The sequence below is a fragment of the Saccoglossus kowalevskii genome, chromosome 19 (assembly GCF_978046115.1).
Source record: "Saccoglossus kowalevskii chromosome 19, keSacKowa6.1, whole genome shotgun sequence".
Classification (NCBI taxonomy): Eukaryota; Metazoa; Hemichordata; class Enteropneusta; family Harrimaniidae; genus Saccoglossus; species Saccoglossus kowalevskii.
The window spans coordinates 7634796-7658821 of record NC_140659.1 but is presented as its reverse complement, the minus strand read 5'-3'; the positions used below and the strand labels follow the sequence as shown (position 1 = coordinate 7658821).

The window sequence follows — 24026 nt, the reverse complement described above, 5'->3', positions numbered from 1 at the left end:
TCAATCCGTCTCTCATTGGGCAACAATAACTACATAATAAAATTTGTTAAAAATGCAATATTAAGTCAAGGAAAAATAATGCTTATTTGTCAAGGCTATGTATTAAATTATCTCATTCTGGGGGTATTTTTGTGAGTGTGCATGTATGCATTAAAATTATCAAAACTTAAAATGTAATCATAGTACAAATGTAAAGTAAACAAAATTATGAGTGATTTTGGATTTGTTGGAAAAGTAGCCGAAATGCTGTGACATGGTGGGAATTGCCAAGCCAGTTTATAAAACAAGCCGATAGGCTGCTTGGCGATTCGCTCCGCTCAAAAAAAGCAACATGTTTTCGGCTGTTGTCATGGTAGGACTTGAACGTGAAGCTATTACGTCGGTTTATAACTAAAACCGAGCCCCGTATACGAAGTTAGCAAAAAAACACTCAGTATTTAGAAGTCACTTTATTTTATTACTAGGACGTATTTTGCTGTAAATTTATTATTTCTAACCGCTTTGCGATAGTATTTTCTGGATTGAAGGCAGCATTTACAGTTCATTCATAGTTCAAAGTTGCGTTGGGATTACGTTGATACAGTGTAACAATGTTGGCGCCGGTGATCTCCTACCAGTGCGCAACGTAGCCAAAATAAAAAAAACATAAACAAGATCATATGAACACTATTACAAGACTGGTTGGAGTTAATAAATTTTGGACGAAAGTATTCAAAAATCAGTTTTTGGCTGTTGCCATGGCAGCGGAAAGCCTAGATTTTTTGTTTCAATTAGTGACGGTACGACCTGCCTGTCAAGTATGAACAAAATTAGCCAATGCAAAGATGAAAAAAAAAACACAGAGCAGTTAAAAACCGTTGCTGGTAAAAAGTTACCCCAACTTTGAGGTCAAGTTTCTCGGTAATGAAAATAGACATAAAAAACCCAGTGAATTTATGCCCACACTCAGACTGAGTAGAATAAGCTACTTAATCGTAGAAATGTAGGGTGAGATACATTTGGCGCGAAGGTATTAAAAAAAATCAGTTTTTTTGGCTGTTGCCATGGGAATGTTTGGCCAGAATATTTTTTTTTTCAGATTTTTCCTAATAACTAGGGTAAAGGTGTGCCCTACCTGCCATGTTTGAGCAAAATTGGCCATGCCAAAATAATCACAGAAGAATTAATACGTGAAAACACTGGAAATCACCCACACAGACGCACAGAAGTGATTTTAAGGGTAATCCTAGGGGGGGGCGGATCGCCAACAAACGTGATTTTAAGGGCAATTCTAGCGGGGTGGATCACCAATAGTAAACAACAAATTTTGGAAATATTACTGACCGCAAAAGACGCTCATCGCGAAGTGTCTTGTTTAATTTAAAACATATGATTTATGATAGCGATTAAAGTGTTTTCATGAACCGTCGTTTCCTGGTTCTCATGACACAACTTAGGTGTGGCAATAACGTATTTTTCAAAACCTCGAGACCATAATTAAGATGAAATTGAATAGACGAGTGATATAAAATAAGTAAAAAGTTTAAAAGTACAAATGTATACAAATCCACTACTTTCCTAATCAGGGTTTGAGAATCTTTCTATTGGTCTAATTCTGTTAACAGGTGCGTCTATCATGCTCTGTTCTCGAGTCAATGCGAAAATAGATACAATATTATGCGTGATTGGATAGCCAACCTGTTATGGCCAAAACAAACTCAGTTAACTCAGTTTATCATTCCTGTTACATTGTACTTAACGCTATTGTTATTTACGATACTACGTGGTTAGAGCGCCACCTATGGTAGCATTGGAGGTGAGACGGGAAGTCGAACTTGAACGAACAAACAAACAAGGTGGTTATTGCAAGAAATCAGTCGTATGCAGTTATACATAGCGTTGGTTAAGTTTTGTGGCAGAAACTTCGAAAGACTGGTAAGTTTACAGTTTACAAGCAATCAAACGTTTAGTTGATAGCTGGGTAGATCTACAAGTACGTCAATCATTCTATACCATCAGAGTACTATACAGTATATTATATTATACCAGTATATTGATGGTGTTAATCCATTGATTTGATTGGTCCAAACACAAAATTTGCATATGCAATCCATGGTATATTGGCTGATAATGCACGGCTAAACCAAGTGGCCCTGGAACATGAATTGACTACAGGTTTAATACGGAAATACATAAAACCGGTATAATTTGATTTTTAGGGAAATATAGTGGTTGAATTTTAGAAGAATATTGAAAAAAATACTGAATTGAAAACATCTGAAAAGTTATATACACTGTAACTATAATATTGCTTTTTGTGAATGGTGGGATACAAGTTGTGAGCGTTGGGTGATTGTCGTTCGCCACACAAACCTAAACCACCGTCCCTTAGCACCGTGAGGTGCCTACACGAACGCCAGAACGCTATGTTCTCAGGGTTGTTACTTTGAGATGGATTGCGAACTTCCAACAAAGAAAACATAATTGAGGGATTTAATGACATAAAAATGCAAAAAACTATGAGTCACAGGCAAAAATGTATGCCACCAGTAACAACCGGTGTCCGGTAGCGGCAGCTGACAAAATTGCAGTGCACCCGGGTAATTGCCATCTGTTTCAAAAAACACGGGACAATGCAGGATTCGACGACGATATATGGTATTGTAATTCTTCACTATGGGTAAATAAATTACAGGAGATGATGAAGGTAATTTCGAAAGCTACAGATTTGTGCCGAGTGTACACCAACCACTGTATTAGAGCGACGGCGTGCAAAGTCTTTCGGCCGGAGTTGAGACAAGGCATATCATGTACGTGTCACAAAAACGATGCGAAAATCCGATCTTACACCATCAAACTTACCCCAGAACAACGACAAAACTTGTCAGTCATACTGTCACAAAACTTTGGTTATACCAAAGGTATCCAGGTCAGATATTGGAACTGAGGTCGCTGTGCCGGTCGCCGTACATGATACACCGCGTCCCGCCGCGTACCGCTGAACGTCAAATATCCACAGTTACAAGTAGTATGATGAGTCACAAAACCGGTTTATTTCACAAATGTACTTTCAATGAGCAAATTACAGTCCAAATTGTACAAAAACCGGAATGAAAACGTGGAAAATCCGTTGTTTAAATGATCCAAACTGTACACGACCCTGTATTTCAAATCGCGTTGTGCGTCAGTAAAAGGTCAGAAAGGTCATCCTTTGTTATGCTAATTTGTGTGTTTACGCTGCTCTATTCAACGTGGATACGGTTTTTTTCATGTGGAATAAAAATTAGTTTGTATTCAATTTGAACTGTGTTGCGCATGTAATTTTTGTATGCATTCAGCGTACAACTACAGTACAGTTCTCGCGGAAGCTTTGGCTTCACTTCAGCTTTACCTTCGCTTCAGCATCGCATCATTATGGCATTGTTATGGCTTCAGCATCGCTTCAATGTCGCGACATTAAAAAGTTAGGCGATTATCGCTTCGCTTCATTGTGGCACAGGGGCTTGTCGACTGAGCGCCAAGGGGCTTTCGCGCTCAGTTGACAAGCCCCTGTGCATTGTGGCCTCATTATGGCGACAATGTGGCATCAGCATCACTTCATCAAACAAAGAAGTACTGTACTCATTTCCCCCAAACCTCTTGACCGCTTCCGCTTTTGACCGGTCAATTTCCGTTTTATTTTCGACCGTGCAACAATTCGGACTACTAAAAATTTTCTGGTTTTCATAGATCACGGTTACTAGTTTAGTAACCGTGCATAGATGTTGAACAACCGTCAAAAGTTCAAATACTTTTTGTTTTAACTATCTATAATTATATGCACGCAATCTGACCCTTTGACCTAGATTTGGCTGGGATTGAATATTTTATTTTAGACAATATTCCGACGTGACTCACTGCTACAAAATGTATTCAACAGAAGTACAACATGGTTGTCTGGGTTTCTTTTCCTGATTGTGTTGAGTTTACGATTTGTATAATTATTGTTGTTTCCCCCCAAGCAGAAGACAAGCCGAAGGACCATGAAGCTAAATAGAATTCCCACGCATGGACGTGGACTGAGTGAAAGAAAATATTTCTAAGGCTAAAATACTACTATTACACATCTTTGTGTATTTATCAATTTTGTATATATTTGGTATGACCGAACGATCGTAAATACCTAGAAAAATCTCGTCTTTCGTTAATAATTTCATTTGTTTGAAATGTCTACCGACCGTAATTTGTTTCTCCAAACGGTCCCGACGTCCGTCATTCAACACAATCAGCATTTATTTATCGCAATTCATGGGGATCATGTCCCGTAATTTGCGGGATGTAAAACCAAATAATTAAACAAGTACTATTTATTGTATTTTTGTTTTACCTCGCGAAACTACAACAGAGCGTAGAGTTGTCGCGGTTAAATAGTCGCCTTGAAATCGATGGAACTTCAACTACTAGTATCCATTTCTCACCTTGAAATAAAAAAATCGAAGAGCATCGGGGGATATATTATTAACCAGTCTTACGAATCGCTAGCTTTATTTTATTCGAATTTATAAAATTCACGAGTTTTCGACATTTGTTGGCAACTTCCGCGCTAAAATGGTTGAAAATGTGGGTGTGGTTTTCTCGCAAAGTCCTGTTGATAATACGGACTAATATGGTTCTGTGACCCAGGTCATGCTCCGATCAGGTGACTCTCAGCCAATCAATGATGTTGTAACAAAACATATTTAACGCAAATTGAAGGGTCGTCGTACCATCCAATCTCCATCGTCGATTCACAAAGGTTTTTTTTGTGCTGTGACAGGCTGCGCAATTATTCACTGGAAAACATCGGTATATTTTGACAAACGGATGGGATTTTACCTCAGTTCAAAAAAAAAAAAAAAAAAAAAAAAAAAAAAAAAAAAAAAAAAAAAAAAAAAAAAAAAAAAACAGGGCTGAGATACAAATCAGTTTTGCAAGTTGGAAAATAAGGTAAACCAGACTGGGGTCGATGATTTTCAGTATCGAAGGACTTCCGTGTGAATCATGATTTTCAAATTGTTCATCGGCTGGTGACCAAATATTTACGGCCACACTAAATGGACACGTTTTTTTTCTGAAGCCCAATAAATTATTTCTGCATGTCAAGTGCTATTCGATTTTTTACAGGGCATGGCTCGTTTTCATTCAAAAATATGTTTGTGAGAATACTTTTAAAGTACGTATAGATCGAGCTCAGATCGTGACTTAATTTTGAGAATTGGTTGTCAAATTTTACCAGACCGACGCCACCATAACCATCCAATCATATGTTGGAAATGTACGCACTTGTTTTGGAACTTTGTATCAAGATGACTGGCGACGACGCCGACGCACCCGGCGGCGTACGTGTGTGTTGCATGTTTTAGTAGTCCGGGCATGGGGTCGGACTCGGCTAAAACTAAACGAAACACAGAAAAATACCACCGAAATGAGGAATCTGAATCTGCTCTTCTAGCAGCAAATAAAATGAGCGAAAAAAGGTAAATTTTATAACAAGAACAGTTTCACTTCGTATACAGCAAATTGTGTTGTATCAGAACGACGATTGCATCGTGTGATTTGAATTTATCACGATTTTCTTTCCAGTCAATATGAAACTCGTCACCTTGCCGATTGTAATGTACTTCGCAAAGTTTTTGGTGCCCAATACTCGCAACACTAAAATAATTAAACAAGATATCTTTTTAAAATGTCATTTTACTCTTGATCATATTATTTTATTCGCCTTGAATTTCAAATCGATTACATATCGAACTTCTGTACATGTTTTTGTCTACTGCCCTTCTGCGTGCAAATAATGAGGTCATACTCATGTCACAATACTTTGAAGCTGATGCCATGTTGATGCCATGAGACTGCGAAGCTGAGGCCACGATGATGCCACAAAATAGCGAGGCGAACACAGCTTCAATTTTCAATGACGCGAAGCTGATGCCACAATGATGCGATGCTGAGGCGACAATGAAGCCATGCGTAGGCGACAATGATGCCACAAAAGCCAAAGCTTCCGCGAGAACTATACTGTACATACTATTCTTATAAATATTCATGTTCAAGGGCCATAATCATGATCTTTTAGTAGATGAAAGTAAACTCTTTTTTTACAAGTTTTATCGAATTGTTAATACTGGTATAATATAATAGCAATAACCCCCGCCGAAGTTGGATATACCACTTGATATTGCACAATTCACTCCATATATGCACTCGCCTGCGGCTCGTGCATATATATCGTGAATTGTGCAATATCTCGTGGTATACTCGCCTTCGGCCGGGGTTATTGCTTAAGTATAGTATAGTATAGTATATTTTATTTGACTCAAATTAATGAATTGGGAATACATTAACCATGGTCAATAATCAAAAACAACAACAACACAATAACAAGAAATACAGATATAAAAAATACAATAAAATGTTAAAACAGATAACACTAACAACTATTAGGTATTACATTGTAAAATTGTGTTAATAAACTTTCCTAGACTATTGGTAATGAAACTGTCTTTTATTCCCATAATATGCACAAACATATCTTCTTTTGGTAATTTTAAAATATTATCATTGTATAATGATAGAGTATTCCAAAAGTAGCTACGTGCCTTTACAATTTCATCCAGTTTGCAGTCAAAAAGAGCATGCATTTCATCACTAACAGACTGATCAGAACACAGTGTGCACAATCTTTGCTCTGAGGGTATTTTTTGGTATCTTAATTTTTCAATTGGTAATTTATGTGCTGAAATTCTAAATTTGGTTACACTTACTCTGTGATTTAAATTATTAATTTTATTCAGATACGGTTCAAATTCATAATCTGATTTGTATTTATTGTAAATACGTAGTTTATTATGTTCCTTTTTGGATAAAGTTGGCAACCAAATTTTTTCATAGTAAATTCTTTTAAGATTGTTTCTAAAAATGTTAGCATTATGATCTGTTTCATTTAATCGAGTTATTTCAAGTAGTTTGCTAACAAAGTTTGCCCATGAATTACTATTGATTGTACACTCTGACTGATAAGCACAGTGCACTATATTACTGCATTCGTTATTTTTTACTCTTAACCAAAACTTGTACATTTGGGTACAAATTTCAGTAATTAGGGGATAACTACCAAGCTCTGCTCTAACAGCAATATTACTTGCTCTTTTGTGAACACCAAGTAGTTGTTTGCAGAATTTGATGTGGATTGATTCAATTTTTGAGCTATCACTAAATAATTTCTGAATAAATAATTCAGGGGTGATATCAGGTTTAAAATTAAAAGCTGCCCAAATTTCCGAGCCGTATAGTAGAATAGACATAACAGAACTACAAAATAGTTTAATTGCATTAATTGGTGAGGCAATAATGTTGTTTAATAGCAGAGTTTGTTTTAGGACCTCTAGTGCTCGCTGTGCTTTCTTTACAAGGTTATTAGACTGTAAAATTGCCACTATTCTGAAAGGTGATCCCTAAGTATGTATATGAAGGTACTACTTCTATTTGTTCATCACCTAGAAAAAAGATATCATTAATTTTTCTCCCCTTTTTGTTGAAAATAATAACTTTGGTTTTTTTGATGTTGACAGTCAGTTTCCACTTTTTGCAGTAGTCATTAATAAGAGTAAGACTGTCTTGTAGCCCAGAACCTGAATTTGACAGTATGACAATGTCATCTGCAAAGAGTAGACAGTTAAATGACATGTCATGCAGCCTGACAGATTAAGTTTGTACTAGACTTTCAGATAGGTCATTGATATAGATATTAAACAACAGGAGACTTAGATTGCACCCTTGTTTAACACCACTAGAAGACATGAAAGGTTTACAATAACCTTGGTTAGTCTTGATGGCATATTTAGTATTACTATACATTGATTTTATCAAGTGGATTATTTTTCCTGTCACTCCTGCATTAGCCAATTTAAAAAGAAGTCCTTCTCTCCAAACACCATCGAAAGCTTTGCGTAAATCCACAAAGCAAGCATATAGATAATGTTTGCCCACTTTATTTGTATATTTGTTAATTAATGATTTCAGAATATAGACATTGTAGTTCGATGATTTTTTCTAAAACCGAATTGAGTATCTTGAAAGAAATTGTTTTTGTCAAGAAAATGCTGTATTCTGATATGAATAATTGTATTAAAGATCTTTGAGGTGGCGCTAGAAAGCGCAATTCCTCTGTAGTTATTTACATCCCAAATATGACCTGATTTATAAATTGGTAATAAATAACTAGTACTCCAGTGTACAGGAAAACATCCACTTGATAAAATATGGTTGAAAAGTTTGCTTATACAAGCTAATAATAGTGGACTATAGCATTTGAACATCTCATTGAGAATTGAATCTGGGCCTGATGATTTATTCACTTTTGTTTTCTTGATAGCCTTGATTATTTCAGCTATACTAATTTCTTTGTCTAGATCCGGATTACTAGTAGCATTATGATCCATGTTATACATGTCATAACTGGTATGATGAATAGGAATAAAGCATAACTTAAAGGGAAACTGTTGTTTCATAACTGTCTGAAGAATGCATGGACGTGGGAGATCCATAGCCTGTCAACAGTGGTGTCTATATATTTCATTGAGTCAATAACATTTATACGGGGCTCTACAGTTTTGGGAAATTTATACGCACACTACACAACCTTAGTATCTAACACCAATCAGAAAGCAGCTTAGTATCTAAACACCAATCAGAAAGCAGCTTAGTATCTAACACCAATCAGAAAGCAGCTTAGTATCTAACACCAATCAGAAAGCAGCTTAGTATCTAACACCAATCAGAAAGCAGCTTAGTATCTAACACCAATCAGAAAGCAGCTTAGTATCTAACACCAATCAGAAAGCAGCTTGTTTGTTGGCCTTTTATTGCGCCGACTGGCGAGTGACTGTGGGTCACACACAGGTCAAATATTGTTTGCATGAGTACCATTTCATATCACCGAGTGATTGCAGAGAGGTTCTGACTAAATTTACTTTACAACTGCAGACCAGCATTCTGAATTGAAGCAACGTATTGCCTGAATTTAAAGACAACAAACTTGGTATGTATATGACAATGCCTTGGATTTTTCCGTCTAAGAGACCAGTACTATTCACTTTGGCCATATCATTTAATAAAGCGCGGTGGTGCGCAGTGCATGTTCTAATTTCACGTAAATAAACAATGTATTTTACACGCCGCGTTGTATATGTCGCTATGAGTCCCATATCGAACAGGACGCGGCACGACGACTTCTAGAATAGAATAGAATAGCCACGGAGTTTGTCAGCAGATGCAAAACTTGAATATGAACGTCAAAATGATAGGGTCATACCACAGGTCATGGATAGATAGGTTCACAGTATGCTGTGTAAATTTGTCTATCAGTCATTCAATTGGATATCAGTGAGTGGGCACGTAGCAGATAAGTTGTGAAGTCGTCGTTATAGTTACTTGTGATAAACCGAGAGGTCAAATTGTTTTTACAATTGCAGAAATTTAAAGACACAAATAACTCAGCTATTGTTTTTGATCAACGAAGCCATTTTGAGTTTGGCCATAGTATATGCTTGTTATGTAAATTGTGCATATTGTTTCTTATGAATTATGAGATAAAATACTCATTTTTAAAATTATTTCAAAATATAGCTGCAAGCAGCAATGATGGGCTTGGACCAATAGGTTGTTGAACCCACATTGCTATGAATAAGTCATGTCATTAAAAGCGTACCTGTATCTAAAATGATCATGTGAGCACCATTTCCATCCCAACATATGCATAGGAAAATAGAACACTCCGGTTCACATATATGGTTCTTATTCTTTATATAAGAATTTCCAAAATATAATTGTTATTTAAGAATTTTCTGGGTAATACATGAAACTCAGCATTGCACTTGTATAAATGTAGTTCAAGGGTCATATCACTGACGAGCCTTTACGAATTCAAAAATTCAAGGAAACAATGTGCATTGTTTGTGTCAGCCAAATAGAAAATATAAAAAAACGAAGGAGACTGTTTCGCGGAACCAACAGAACTACGACATGCAAATTTGTGGAGACAAACGATCTACATCCTGCCAGTTCGTATGCGTGCAAAAAATGTGGACTGATAACGTCGACTCTGCATAAAACATGGATGAGTTCAGGAAAGAATTTCAACAAACTAAGCGAGAGTTATTGGAAAGGTCACAGGCATTTTCCTCTAAGATTATGGCAACTGAAAGCAGAGAGATCCCTGCTTGCAAAACAAGTTCTTTTTGACAAGACGAATGTCAACACGGCACGCAGACGAACACATAGTTTGCGATAGTGTCTTGCTGGTATTCTTTGCAAGAAATATCATGGTAGTCTTAACGTTCCAGCACTTTTATAAGATTTGTTTGTATCATGATATCAAAAACTGCTGTAGAAAGTGTCAAAACAAACTTCGCGTAAGTCGTGGGCGATCCTAGTAGTCACCGACCCCTGACCCTTTTCACGATTGGCCACGATAAAATGATAGACATCTGCGCGACTATCATTTGCATATGAAAGTACCCGGATCTGGTAAGAAATCTTACAAGTGAATTGCAGCACCGGACAGGACAGTCAGTCGTGCCTTACAGCACTCCATACTTCCTGTCCTGGTGTTCGCAATTTATTCACGTCTATTACATTTATACACAATATTTATTAATAATAACAGATTAATATTAGGTACGACCGACTGTCGACAGTCTAACATTACATTACATTCAGGTTTGCAATTCGTTGCCATGTTTTTAACAATTTAAATGAACTATGTCATGACCACACTTCAGGAACAGATATTCAACTTATTATTTTATTTGTTTGATAATAGTATATAATATTATTTGATTTATTGCCTTGTCCTTTGCAATTTGGTAAACGTTTTTTTTTTTTTATGTTATTTTGACTTTCTAAATGTTTCTGACAAATTACCCGTGAACCACAACCGTGGGTAACTGGCAAACATTGTAGCATCCAAAATATACAGATAGTGTCATCAAAACATATAGATAATCAAATTTGTTGAACAAGTTCATTAGTGATAAGCAGGAAAATTGTAATGTTGTCAAAGGCATAGACAAAGGGCGCTATCCGTGACAGGTTGACCAATGCTTCACAATGTATACAAATTTTATTTTATTATATTTCAGTGATTATCAATAATTCATAGACATCAAGTGATATGGTACATATTGTTAAGTGTTTAAGTATATCATGTTTATATCAATGATGCAGTTCACAAAACCTAATATATTTTAACTTACATTGATATACGACTTTGACGGGATGACAGAGTTGGTGATAACAATATAAAATTGCTTCCAAACGAAACATCACAAATAACATGTAGATAGATAATTCAGAGTGCAACATTTTCAAAGAAATTAAAAACAAAAATAAATACAAATCTGTGAAATGTTAGGCCTATATTTTAGTGGGAAACATCATATTGTTAAGGGATCTACAATGTGTATGTATGTTTTTCTTTGAAGCTATTCTACAGTATGCTGTTGTTGATACTCGAGCGTGCCCTTGGTTTCCTGACAACCCCGTTTGGTGTTTTATCTGTGGTGTTAATGATTCTGATCCTTGCTGGACTATGGACCCTTCATCGCCCTGGTTACCTGCCTCCTGGCCCACCCGGATATCCGTTTATCGGCAACATGCTTGGTGAGCTGTACATTTCTAACATAGAGAGAAACTCATGAATAACTTCAATTAAAAAATATATATTATTTACTTGTGTTATGTTGGTAAAAATCATTTTCACAAAATACACATCATTTATTCCGGTTGACATTCAAACATGTAGTTATCAGTGCTCACGTTATTCAATTTTGACTGATTTTTCGGGCTTCCATCATATGCTTCTTTTTATTAGCTCCGCTGCCGACTTTGTCGAGCGGAGCTTATCATATGAGTGATTGTCTGTCGTCCGTGTCAATGTTTTACTCTTTTGACTTCTTCTTGAAAACTACAAGCCTGAATGTACTTGATACTTGGTGTATATGTACCTTGGGTAGACCTCTCTTAGAATCTTCAATTCTCTAATTTTGGTGAATATTTTTGTCATTTTTGGTAAAAAGTGATATTTTCGACTTCTTGTTGAAAACCGCAAGTCCAATTGCTTTGATATTATATATATAGGTACTACATGTGGACCTCTCTCAGATTTGTTTATTTTGTGATGATATCTTCAATTAACTAATTTTGATGAATATTTTTGTCATTTTTGGTGAAAAGGAATATTTTTGAATTCTTGTTGAAAAGTTTGATTGCTTTGATACTACATGTATACATATTGTTCATTTTCTAATGATATCTTCTGTTCTTTAATTGCAATGTGCATTGCTAACAGCAATGTTATCGCATTCATGGGCAAAATTGTGCACTCTTAAAATAATATATTCTTGACTGCTGAATAAATGCAATGCTTATTATCTTTGTAAACTAAATACACTGTAGCCTCATTATAACGAACTCTTTGGGGGACATACAATTAGTTTGTTATAGTGAAATGTTCACTATAATGAAGCACATAATACATTGGGTTTGTTGTGAGCGGGAGACACGCTATGTGTTCATTATATCAGGAAATTCATTATAAAGGTGTTAATTATATTGAGGTTACAGTGTAACTGCAAAAATTTGATTCATGAGAATCCCCTAACATTTTACTGGGATCCTTAAAATTTGATTTATGAGAATCCCCTAACATTTTACCGGGATCCTTAAAATTTGATTCATGAGAATCCCCTAACATTTTACTGGGATCCTTAAAGTTTGATTCATGAGAATCCCCTAACATTTTACTGGGATCCTTAAAGTTTGATTCATGAGAATCCACTAACATTTTACTGGGATCCTTAAAGTTTGATTCATGAGAATCCCCTAACATTTTACCGGGATCCTTAAAATTTGATTCATGAGAATCCCCTAACATTTTACTGGGATCTTTAAAATTTGATTCATGAGAATCCCCTAACATTTTACTGGGATCCTTAAAGTTTGATTTATGAGAATCCCCTAACATTTTACTGGGATCCTTACAATTTGATTCATGAGAATCCTCTAACATTTTACTGGGATCCTTAAAGTTTGATTCATGAGAATCCACTAACATTTTACTGGGATCCTTAAAGTTTGATTCATGAGAATCCACTAACATTTTACTGGGATCCTTAAAGTTTGATTCATGAGAATCCCCTAACATTTTACTGGGATCCTTACAATTTGATTCATGAGAATCCCCTAACATTTTACTGGGATCCTTAAAGTTTGATTCATGAGAATCCACTAACATTTTACTGGGATCCTTAAAGTTTGATTCATGAGAATCCACTAACATTTTACTGGGATCCTTAAAGTTTGATTCATGAGAATCCCCTAACATTTTACTGGGATCCTTACAATTTGATTCATGAGAATCCCCTTACATTTTACTGGGATCCTTAAAGTTTGATTCATGAGAATCCACTAACATTTTACTGGGATCCTTAAAGTTTGATTCATGAGAATCTCCTAACATTTTACTGGGATCCTTAAAATTTGATTCATGAGAATCCCCTAACATTTTACTGGGATCCTTAAATTTGAAAGGCAAATTTGATTTTGACCTATAGTCATCTCGCTCAATATTAACAAAGAAATGCATACTAAAAGGTCATCACGAGAATACCGCAAAGTATGCATGAAGGTGGTATGGTGATCGTGTCGACAATGGGACCCTGGAATCACTGAATAAATACTTTTGCGATTTTCTTGTTTATAATGATAATATAATGCAAGGTGACAATGAAATGCAACTATTTCGAAATTTATATATTGCTCCTGTGTCCAATGGCAAGCAAAGAAATTTGTGAAAATGTAACGTAATGTTTACCATACTTTGTAATTTACTGAGTTTTGTCTTTGTTTCTCCCCAGATATGGCTGACAATGCTCATTTGTCCTTAACTGCTCACTCTAAGCAATATGGAGACATGTTCAGTATAAAGCTTGGAACATTAGATATTGTTATGTTGAACAGTATAGGGGTTGTCAAAGAAGCATTGGTGAAACAACAAGACGCATTTGCCGATAGACCAAGTTTTTTTACAGGTGAGTTATACTATTATATGAAGGATTTATGCAACTTTTTTATCATCTTCCATGTGCACATCAATTAATTAAACTCATTTCAGACCAATGGCATCACAGAAATAAATGAACGATTCGAAATAGCCCAAGGATACTAACTGGTTCTTTGACAGACACATTCCTTTGCACTTACCATTTTGACTTCGATTCAAGTTTGGATCTTCATTGCCCCAGTTCAATTGCATATCACACCAATTGAGTACACTCATCCCTTAAATCCTCGATGTAATACATGTTTATTTAACAGGAGATATTTTTAGTGAAGGCAGAAGAAATATATCAAACGGGGAATACAATCCAACTTGGAAATGTCTCCGAAAATATGCACATCAAGGCATAAGGTAGATCATAGTGTAATAGTGTGTTTGTACAAACCCCTGTAAATATTCCCTTCTTTTCCTTTCCCGTAGCATTCATTGGAGAGCATCCAACGAAAAATAAACAGGGCCATGGTATAAATGATTTTGAAACAACTGAGTGAAATTTTGAATATTGAATTTAGTATATCGAAATATATTTAAGTTTGGTTCGACATTTTAAAGTGTTAAAAAAATCAACCGCTCAAACTACAACATATCAACGTGATCCTCAAATATTGTTTCACCCTTGGGAACTTTTGTCATTTTGATTTAAAATTAAAATTAACAAGAGAATCAAAATCAATGTATATAAAAAGCAGATAAAATTATTTAAAAAATTAGGATTATCCTTTTCAAACAAGAATCTAGGTAGGTGGATAATATAGCTCTATTGAAGTTTATAAACAGAAAACTGTTTAATTACCTGTTTAATTTTTTAATATTTATTAAAATATCAGAAATGAAATATTGACAAATGTTGGTGGATTACCTGATAGACCCCATGTAGCGATTAAATTATTTGGTCCCTCTTGCAACTGAAACTTTTATTTTTCGAAATCAAATTTCGAAAATCATTTTTTTTCAATCCCTGTTCAAGTTGTTCCAATTTATGCAGTAATCGATATTTGCTATTAATGTTTTTTTTATCAAAACAAATGTACATAAATTACCATAATTAACCTATATGTTATTTTGATAGGCATTTTGCCAAGCCAGACCAGGTGGAACGGTACATTCATGAAGAAACATTTCCACAAATTCGAGAGTTTATTGAAAATAAAGATGGACGACCTTTTGACCCCAAACCATTGGTTATGCTAATGGTAGCGAACGTAATTTGCGGCATGTGTTTTGGAACCAAGTAAGTGAAAAATGCAGTTCTTGTTAATAATGTTCATAATTCATATTGTAATATATATCTTACTTGTTTCAAAATATAAATTACAGTATGAATTGAAATCCCAGTCACGTTCATTAGAAAGCATAGTTATTTAGTCGTTCAATCATGATCATGTGATGACAATGCATAGCATGCGGCGAAGCAAGTGGTTTATATTCTGTAACCATCAAGCTACTACAATTTAACATATTTTTTATCAAGACTGCGATATCAGGGTTTCGGTCAATCACAATGCCACTGTGAACATAAATTTGTCACGCATACTATGCCGTAACTGCGGGTGGTATGTCTTTCAACAGCAATTTGCATAATAATATGATATGAATTTATTCAGTACAACGGCCTCAGACCTATGATACAATAAATCAAAAATAGAAAAATATATATAGAGAGAGTCCTTTAAATATTCATTGAATCTACAAGTCACAACTGGTTAAGTAGATTTTCTCTATGTTTAGAAGCGTAGAATACAAATTTTGAAATTAAAATACAGATGTCAAAGTGCATTAAACAAAGACATTTTTCATATGTCCGATTTGACTAAGAAAATAAAGGTAAATATCTTTATTAAGATTTTTATAATGTGGGAATACAAGGCAAAATGGTATTCATCATCAACCAACCCTAAATTACATAGTTTACAGATTCTCATATTCTTCAGTATGTTTAATTTACGATTAGATTAAACCCGAAAATTGTGAGATCACAGACCCTGCAGTAGTCTATTGTAAAGTCTATGGTGGGATGATGTTCTAAGCAGAGCATAACGTAGAATGTAACTTTTTTCTTTAATTACCGTACTTCACCGAGCATAAGCCCCTTCCCGAGTATAAGCCCACCCCTCTGTTTTTAGACATTTAATTAGTTGAGGGCATCCCTGAGTATAAAGCCCATGGTGTTTTTTCCGGGCATCAACGACATTTATTAAAATATGCATGTAAAAAGTTTGTTTCATAGCATAATAACCGTGAATGGTACGGTAGTTTGGTTCCTGCTTTTATGAGAAAACTCGCATTAATTTCAAGCCGGTGAACGTACGAACCATGGTTCGCACATTTTCTATTTCGTTATTTACTCAGGATGAACCCTGATGTTGAAGTAATCCATAGTTTTTTTGGGTAATAGTTTTAGAAACACCAAAAATGTGATCGTCAAGTCGTGAAACCTGGTCATTGAACATCGTTTTACTTTTCCGAATAACCGTGTCCATTGAGACTTTCGTGAATGGGATGTGATCGAGCAAACTATTCTTCGACATGACTGACGACCGTAAAAAGTTTAAATACTTCTTCGACCCTCAGTTTACCTTTCGAAAATTGCGAATCAACAGCTTTAGGGGAAAAAATCACCGTTTTCTGTTGAAATCGGATCACATTTTAACATTGCGATAATTCACTTGTTTTTAGCTTCTTTATACTGAAAAAGGTAACATTGGTAAACATAACGATGTGTTTGCATATTTTAAATTTCAACCAAAATTTAACAATCTGTATATAACACAAATTGATTAGAGGTAGTCTACCTAGCCCTCCATAAATTACAGGATTTGTTGTGAATTTAAGCAAATTTAAAATAAAGTTACGAAATTTGCCATGTGTTTCCTTTACTGTCGAAACCCCAAACTTCACTGTCGTACATCAGTATTTGTAAAATGTTACAGTCAAAAAACGTTAAATAAATTTGTACATCAATATCACTGTATTTGGATAATTTCTTTCTTAAAGCAAATATTGCTTTACTCGCCTGTTTGGCAATCAATTTTTGGGAATAAACCAGCGACCATTACTCGAAAAAGTAATATGCAGATAACAAAAATTAGGCACAACTAGAAGTTGTTCTCCGTTGTGCCACTTCTCATAATGCCTTACTATGCCAGCATTTCTACAACTACAGTTTTTGTTTTACTAATATTAAGTTTAAGTTTCCATTTAGCTGAATACTCTGATAAAAACCATTCAGCAGTCTTTGTAAACCAACTGCATTCGAACTAAATAATATTAAATCATCAGAAAATAGTAAGTAAAACAATTTAAGCAAACCAACATATACACCTGAAATCTAGAGTAAATGAATTTCAGGTGAAACGCGACGCTGACAGTTTTTTTCGCCGACTTAGACTGAAGGAGTACCATGCGCAGGACGCTGATCGCGATCGCGATGAAGCTAGCCAGGACATGGATACTATTCACAACGCTCGTTTATTTGGAGCACCACCATCTGTGTCTTATTGGACACCCCCACCTGGTCGTAATGATACTCTGGATCATTATATAAGTGTGTGTAGACGAGAAATACATACTATTAAGTTTAATAATCAGAAATGGCAAAATAGCAATATAACTCGTCAGGAACGTGACGCTCTTAATTCTCTTAAGTCACGACGTGATGAGATTGTTATTAAGCCAGCTGACAAGGGTGGAGCAGTGGTGGTTTGGCGTAGAGATTTGTATCTGGTTGAGGCAGAGAGGCAGTTATCGGATACAGACTCCTACCGGGCACTTGATGTGGATCTCACGAATGAAATACAACGGGAAATAGGTGATGTGGTTAATGGCTATATTGCTAAAGGTGATTTGCCGATAGAGGCCAAAAATCTTATAGTGCGCAGACCACGGACATCAGTCTTTTATCTATTACCTAAGATTCACAAGGTAAACAACCCTGGTAGACCCATTGTCTCAGCATGTAATTGTCCGACTGAGCACATAGCTCGATACTTGGATTCAATGTTGAGACCAATTGTTGCGTCACAGCCTACGTATGTTCAGGATACTAATGATGCACTTAGGAAACTAGAGTTATTTCGTTTCACACCGGATATACCCAGATTTTTGTTTTCTATGGATGTAAAATCCCTTTATACATCTATCCCGCACACTGATGGACTGTTGGCTTTACAGCATTTTCTGAATAAAAGGACAGTTAAGGATCCTCCTACGTTTGTGTTGGTGCGCTTAGCGGAATTAGTTTTGAACGGGAATTGCTTTTCTTTTAATGGTAAACATTATATACAGAAACGAGGTGTGGCTATGGGCAGTTGTTTTGGTCCGAGCTATGCATGTTTATTCATGTCATATCAAGAGGAATTAATTTTTTCGTCCTTTCAAGGCACTAAACCTGAATTGTATGTCAGGTACATTGATGATGGCTTTGGTGCCATGTCTGGCAGTCGGGATGAGTTATTACAGTTCATTGACTTTGTGAAGAACTTTAATCCCGCCATACAATACACACATGAGATATCAGAAATAACACTACCATTTCTCGATATTTCTACTAAGGTAGATGGTGATCGCATTTCTACATCTATCTACACAAAACCTACTGATTCACATTGTTATTTACAGTATGAATCATCACATCCTACTAGAATGAAGGACTCCATACCTTACTCGCAGTTACTCCGGGTACGTCGTATTTGCAGCGATGATACTGATTTCCGTAACCAGGCGAGGATTTTATGTGATTATTTCAGAAAACGGGGTTATCCTTGTAATGTCACTGGGAAAGCATTGGCCAAGGTTGTGTCAATGTCAAGAACTGATTGTATTGGTTCTACGGTTTCCCGTGACAATCAGGATCGTGTAATTTTGGCACTTACGTACCATCCTTTAAATGTCAGGATTAAAAACATTATGTACAAACATTTTCACATTTTACAGACCAGTGAGGAGACAAGTTCTACGTTTCCACTAATGCCTACTACTGCCTGGCGCCGTGACACTAATTTAAGGAGGTTATTGGTGCATACGGGTGAAACGGGAGACCCTAAGAAATATGGTTCTGTCCCGTGTAATCGTTCTAGGTGTAATACTTGTCCTTTTATTACAGACACTAATCGTATATTTGGTCCCAAGGGAGATGTTGAGGTCAAATATCCGTTCAGTTGTATCACTATGAATGTTGTATATTGCATTTCATGTATTAGATGCGGGAAACTTTATATTGGTTCTACAGTTCGTCGACTGGGTGATCGGTTTGCTGAGCATCTACGGCAAACTAGACAGAAAAATCGTTATTATCCGGTTTCACTTCATTTTAATTCTAGTGGACATAATATTACAGATATGTCTATTTCTGGTGTATGTGTTGTCAATGGCAACGAAAATCAGCTCAGGCGTGTCGAGGAGAAAACTATATTCCGCCTTGGAACTAAAGAACCCCATGGTATTAACAAACAGTTCAACTCATTTGTTGAGCTCACTACCTAAGGCGCGGTATTTGTTCTATTGTGGATTTTTTTGTGATTCTAACTTATAGTTCATGCGCGTTCTTACGTTCCTATGTTCTACCTGTACGTTATCACACTTGCTCCTATGCTATCGATAAAGAGCCATTGCTCGAAACGTCTAGCTATTTTTAATAGTTATTTAGGACTACGATTACCAAATAATATCTTCAATATATACACCTGAAAATTGGTGATCCAAATAATCAGCAAGCTTGTTAATAAACAGAGCAAACAAAAGAGGTGACAAGATAGAACCTTGTTGAACCCGACATAGAGATTTAAACGTTTCCGTTTCCGTTGCCGCTTTTGGGCTTCGTTACACAAGACTTTATATTGCTATATATAGACTGTAACATTTTGAAAAACCGACCATGAAGACCATTTTTTAGCACTTTGTAGCAGAACATATAATAATTAATATGGTCGAACACTTTTTGAAAGTTGACAAATGCACAATAAAGTCTTCTTTTAAGAGTAAAATACCTATTTATGATGGAGTCTAATATAAACATAAAATCTAGCATACTATACGATTTGCGAAACGCAAAGGACAATTTTTTCAACCCATTTGTTCAATCTGGTATATATAATAGAAGCAAATATTTTACCCAGCGGTGACAATAATGTAATTTCCCTATAGTTATTAACGTCGTCAATGTCACCCTTTTTATGTAGCGGTACAATTAACCCCAATACCAATCACTCTGAAAGTAACCAGCAAGATATAACCTATTAAACAATTTATCTAGTAAAATTGTAAATTCAGTAGGACATTTTTTTATCAATTCTACAGGAATACCTGTAGCTTTATCCCTGTTCAAGTCATGTATTACTTTTTCAACTACCTCAAGTGTAATTTCGCTCCCAAGTTCGTCACAATTAATATGGTTACAATCCTTGTCACTTTCTTCGAAGTTAAAATTGTCCACAAACTGTTCGTAGAAGGGGTTCACATCAATTTCATCGTTGTTATAACTAATTAGATTTTGAAGATAACCCAACCATTCATTGTTAGAAATATTTAAGCACGTAAAATAGCAACTATTGTCTGCAAAACGTCCATTCATAATACGTAACCCAGATGTTTTACATAACTCTAAAAGGCGTTACCCGTACCGGTTTGTCCATGTGTCATGTGATTGTCTTGGTGGTAAAATAACATCACTCAAATATTCTTCGTGGCAGGGAACATACACAGTATTTTCCTGGCTTAAATAATCTATTAGATTCAATGGCGGTTGGGATACATTTGGGAATATTTAGCGTACTCAATTCTTAGTACATCAAATAAATTAATATCAGAATATGAAGAAGAACCTTTGGGGGATAGATATACAATACCAATTATAAGTAAATTATCATTAGTTTTCATTTTCACCTACATTATATCCGCATAATTGTTATACAAATGATCAACTGACTGGAAACCATGTGTTTTGTATAACAAAGAATTCGACCAGAGTACCTGCCAAAGTGACAATATTTGGGTCGAGTACTACATTAGAATGTATACCCATCAAGGGAAAATGTGTCATTAGTAGTACCCCATGTCTCTCCGTGAGACAAATCACATGAAATTCCTTTAGATAAGAAAGAAAATCAGGGTTTGACCATTTAGATCGAGCATTATTGACATTCCAGCATATACAATTAATAACATTATTTTCAAATGATTCTTTAAGATTGTTACCTGTTGTATAGTTCGTATCCAATACAGTATTTTTAGAGTTCTGCTGTGGTTTATTTTCGTTGCATAAGCCGAACCTTTATCCATGTTAAAAGTCGTCGATATAAACTTTACCCTCGATGATCAAATTATCGTATCTCAGCATCTCTTTTTTCTCACTAAATCCGAGAAATCTTCACTAACACGCATTCCAGCATCCAACAAACTTCTACATGTATTTATTCTCGCATTCTTTAACATGTTTGAAATGAATTTAAAATGAATGAATTTGGCGATAATGGGTTGTGGTTTAATACGTGACCCGCTCATTCGGGGGACTCTTTCGAATGTTTTCTGTTTAACTTATCTTTGTGTTTTATAAAATGTTTAACTTTTTCTTCAGATTTATCCCACGTCTGCCTTACGTGGAATATTAAATTGTCACGTTTTAGTTGGCCTTGTTGTGTGTCAAGCTTATTTTCCAATCGGTCGATTTTATCATTTAACTGTTTATTTTCGTACTCAAGACTCTTATTTCTGTTAATTTGCATAATTAAATAATATGTGACAATTCTTTCTATGAACAATTTTCAAGACTTGATTATTTATAATTTCTTATTTCTGACTTCATAAAAGTAGTTTTAAATACAATAATCAGTCAAAATAATAAGTCTTGATAACTTAGAACGAATTTTTTTTTAATATTACTTAGAAATAACTAAAAATAACCGAAAACATTATCTATGATAAAACTAAATGTAAAATGCTTTGTATCTCCTTTGCACTTTCTAAACTAGATATAGCCTAGAGGACCCAGAACTTCTTTACATTTTAAAACTAATAAAAGAATTGACTGCAGCAACGGGTAATGGATTTGCAGCTGACTTCGCCCCAGTACTGCAGTACGTACCATCACCAGCGATACGTAACTTTAAGCGAATTTGTCAAGAGTGGGTGATGTTCATTCAAGATAAAGTAGATGAACATAGAAAAGATTTCAAACCAGGTAAGATTTATGTAAAGGTGATTTAATCAATTCAAACCAGGTAAGATTGGTGTACAGGTGATTTGATGAATTCAAACCAGGTAGGATTTGTGTACAAACAATTTAGTTAATTCAAACCAGGTAAGATTTATGTAAAGGTGATTTAATCAATTCAAACCAGGTAAGATTGGTGTACAGGTGATTTGATGAATTCAAACCAGGTAGGACTTGTGTACAAGCAATTTAGTTAATTCAAACCAGGTAGGACTGATGTACAGGTGATTTTATAGTCAATTCAAACCAGGTAGGATTGGTGTACAAGTCAATTCAAACCAGGTATGATTGGTGTACAGGTGATTTAGCCAATTCAAACTAGGTAGGATTGGTGTACAGGTCAATTCAAACCAGGTATGATTGGTGCACAGGTGGTCTAGTGAATTCAAAGCAGGTAGGATTAGTGTACAGGTGATTTAGTCAATTCAAACCAGGTAGGATAGTTGTACAGGTGATTTAGTCAATTCAAACCAGATAGGATTGGTGTAAAGGTGATTTAGTCAATTCAAACCAGGTAGGATTGCTATACAGATGATTTAGTCAATTCAAACCAGGTAGGACTGGTGTACTGGTGATTTTATAGTCAATTCAAACCAGGTAGGATTGGTGTACAAGTCAATTCAAACCAGGTATGATTGGTGTACAGGTGATTTAGTCAATTCAAACCAGGTAGGATTGATATACAGGTCAATTCAAACCAGGTATGATTGGTGCACAGGTGGTTTAGTGAATTCAAAGCAGGTAGGATAGTTGTACAGGTGATTTAGTCAATTCAAACCAGGTATGATTGGTGCACAGGTGGTTTAGTGAATTCAAAGCAGGTAGGATTAGTGTACAGGTGATTTAGTCAATTCAAACCAGATAGGATTGGTGTAAAGGTGATTTAGTCAATTCAAACCAGGTAAAATGTGTGTACATGTGATTTAGTCAATTCAAACCAGTTAGGATTTGTGTACAGGTGTCCTCGTGAAGCTAAAGTTGACAAAAAACTTTACAAACTCACGGAGGAGCCAATCCCTATTAACCAAATGTATATATGTTGCACACACAGGGGTAATTTTGTTACACTGTTCAGGGGAGTCTCAATGTGCAGTTTTTTGAGAGTTTTTGACAGCTGTTTTCACCAGTTATGGTTGCCAGGCGAGGAAATTGCCTGGATAATCGCTCCCGAGAATAAATTACTTTTTTTCCGAATGTCAACTAATTTTCCAAAATTCTTTTCCAGGAAGTCCCCGTGATTTTATTGACAACTTACTACAGGCACAGCATGACGATAAAGTTGCGGCTCAAGTACTGACCGATGTTCACCTCAGGCAGAGTGTTTCAGATGTATTTGGAGGCATGTCACATGTTTTATAATTACATAATTATTTGGCCTGTGAGACACAATCCAAAATGGGCACTACTAATTTTTGTCTGTCTGAAACCATTTTTAAACATGCTTCAACCAATTTTGTTTACACTTGGCACTAAGACAATATGTAATTTTACATATGTATGTATGTAAACAATTTTTAACAACAGTCATTTTTTACGAACAATAAATCATAATACTAGAACTTGTGCACAAGTGGATCTCTGAGATGACTTTTTTTTCAATCAAGCTTGGTGTGTCAATACATGTGAGGTTGAAGGTGCATCTTTGTGAAGTCTAATCCAAAGTGACCAACTGCATGCTGTTACAGTGACACTAATTGTCATGTG

At 35.5% G+C, this 24026-nt stretch overlaps 1 protein-coding gene across 1 annotated transcript; it reads left to right on the top strand.

Moving 5' to 3' along the window:
• The first annotated feature begins 1813 nt into the window (after positions 1-1813).
• On the top strand, positions 1814-23727 carry LOC100377991 (cytochrome P450 1A1-like). Its single transcript, XM_085493879.1, has 7 exons — positions 1814-1914; positions 11481-11658; positions 13914-14087; positions 14374-14467; positions 15186-15347; positions 22081-22289; positions 23548-23727. The coding sequence occupies exons 1-7, from the start codon at positions 1861-1863 to the stop codon at positions 23679-23681; spliced, it is 1005 nt and encodes a 334-aa protein (XP_085350005.1). The 5' UTR covers positions 1814-1860; the 3' UTR covers positions 23682-23727.
• The last annotated feature ends 299 nt before the right edge of the window (positions 23728-24026 follow it).

Bases quoted from the DNA above. Each gene is read 5' to 3' on its own strand.
- LOC100377991 (XM_085493879.1), top strand. From the start codon at position 1,861: ATGCAGTTATACATAGCGTTGGTTAAGTTTTGTGGCAGAAACTTCGAA. The intron at 11,659-13,913 runs GTGAGCTGTACA...GTTTCTCCCCAG, and splicing joins GTTTATCGGCAACATGCTTG to ATATGGCTGACAATGCTCAT. The intron at 14,088-14,373 runs GTGAGTTATACT...TTTATTTAACAG, and splicing joins TAGACCAAGTTTTTTTACAG to GAGATATTTTTAGTGAAGGC.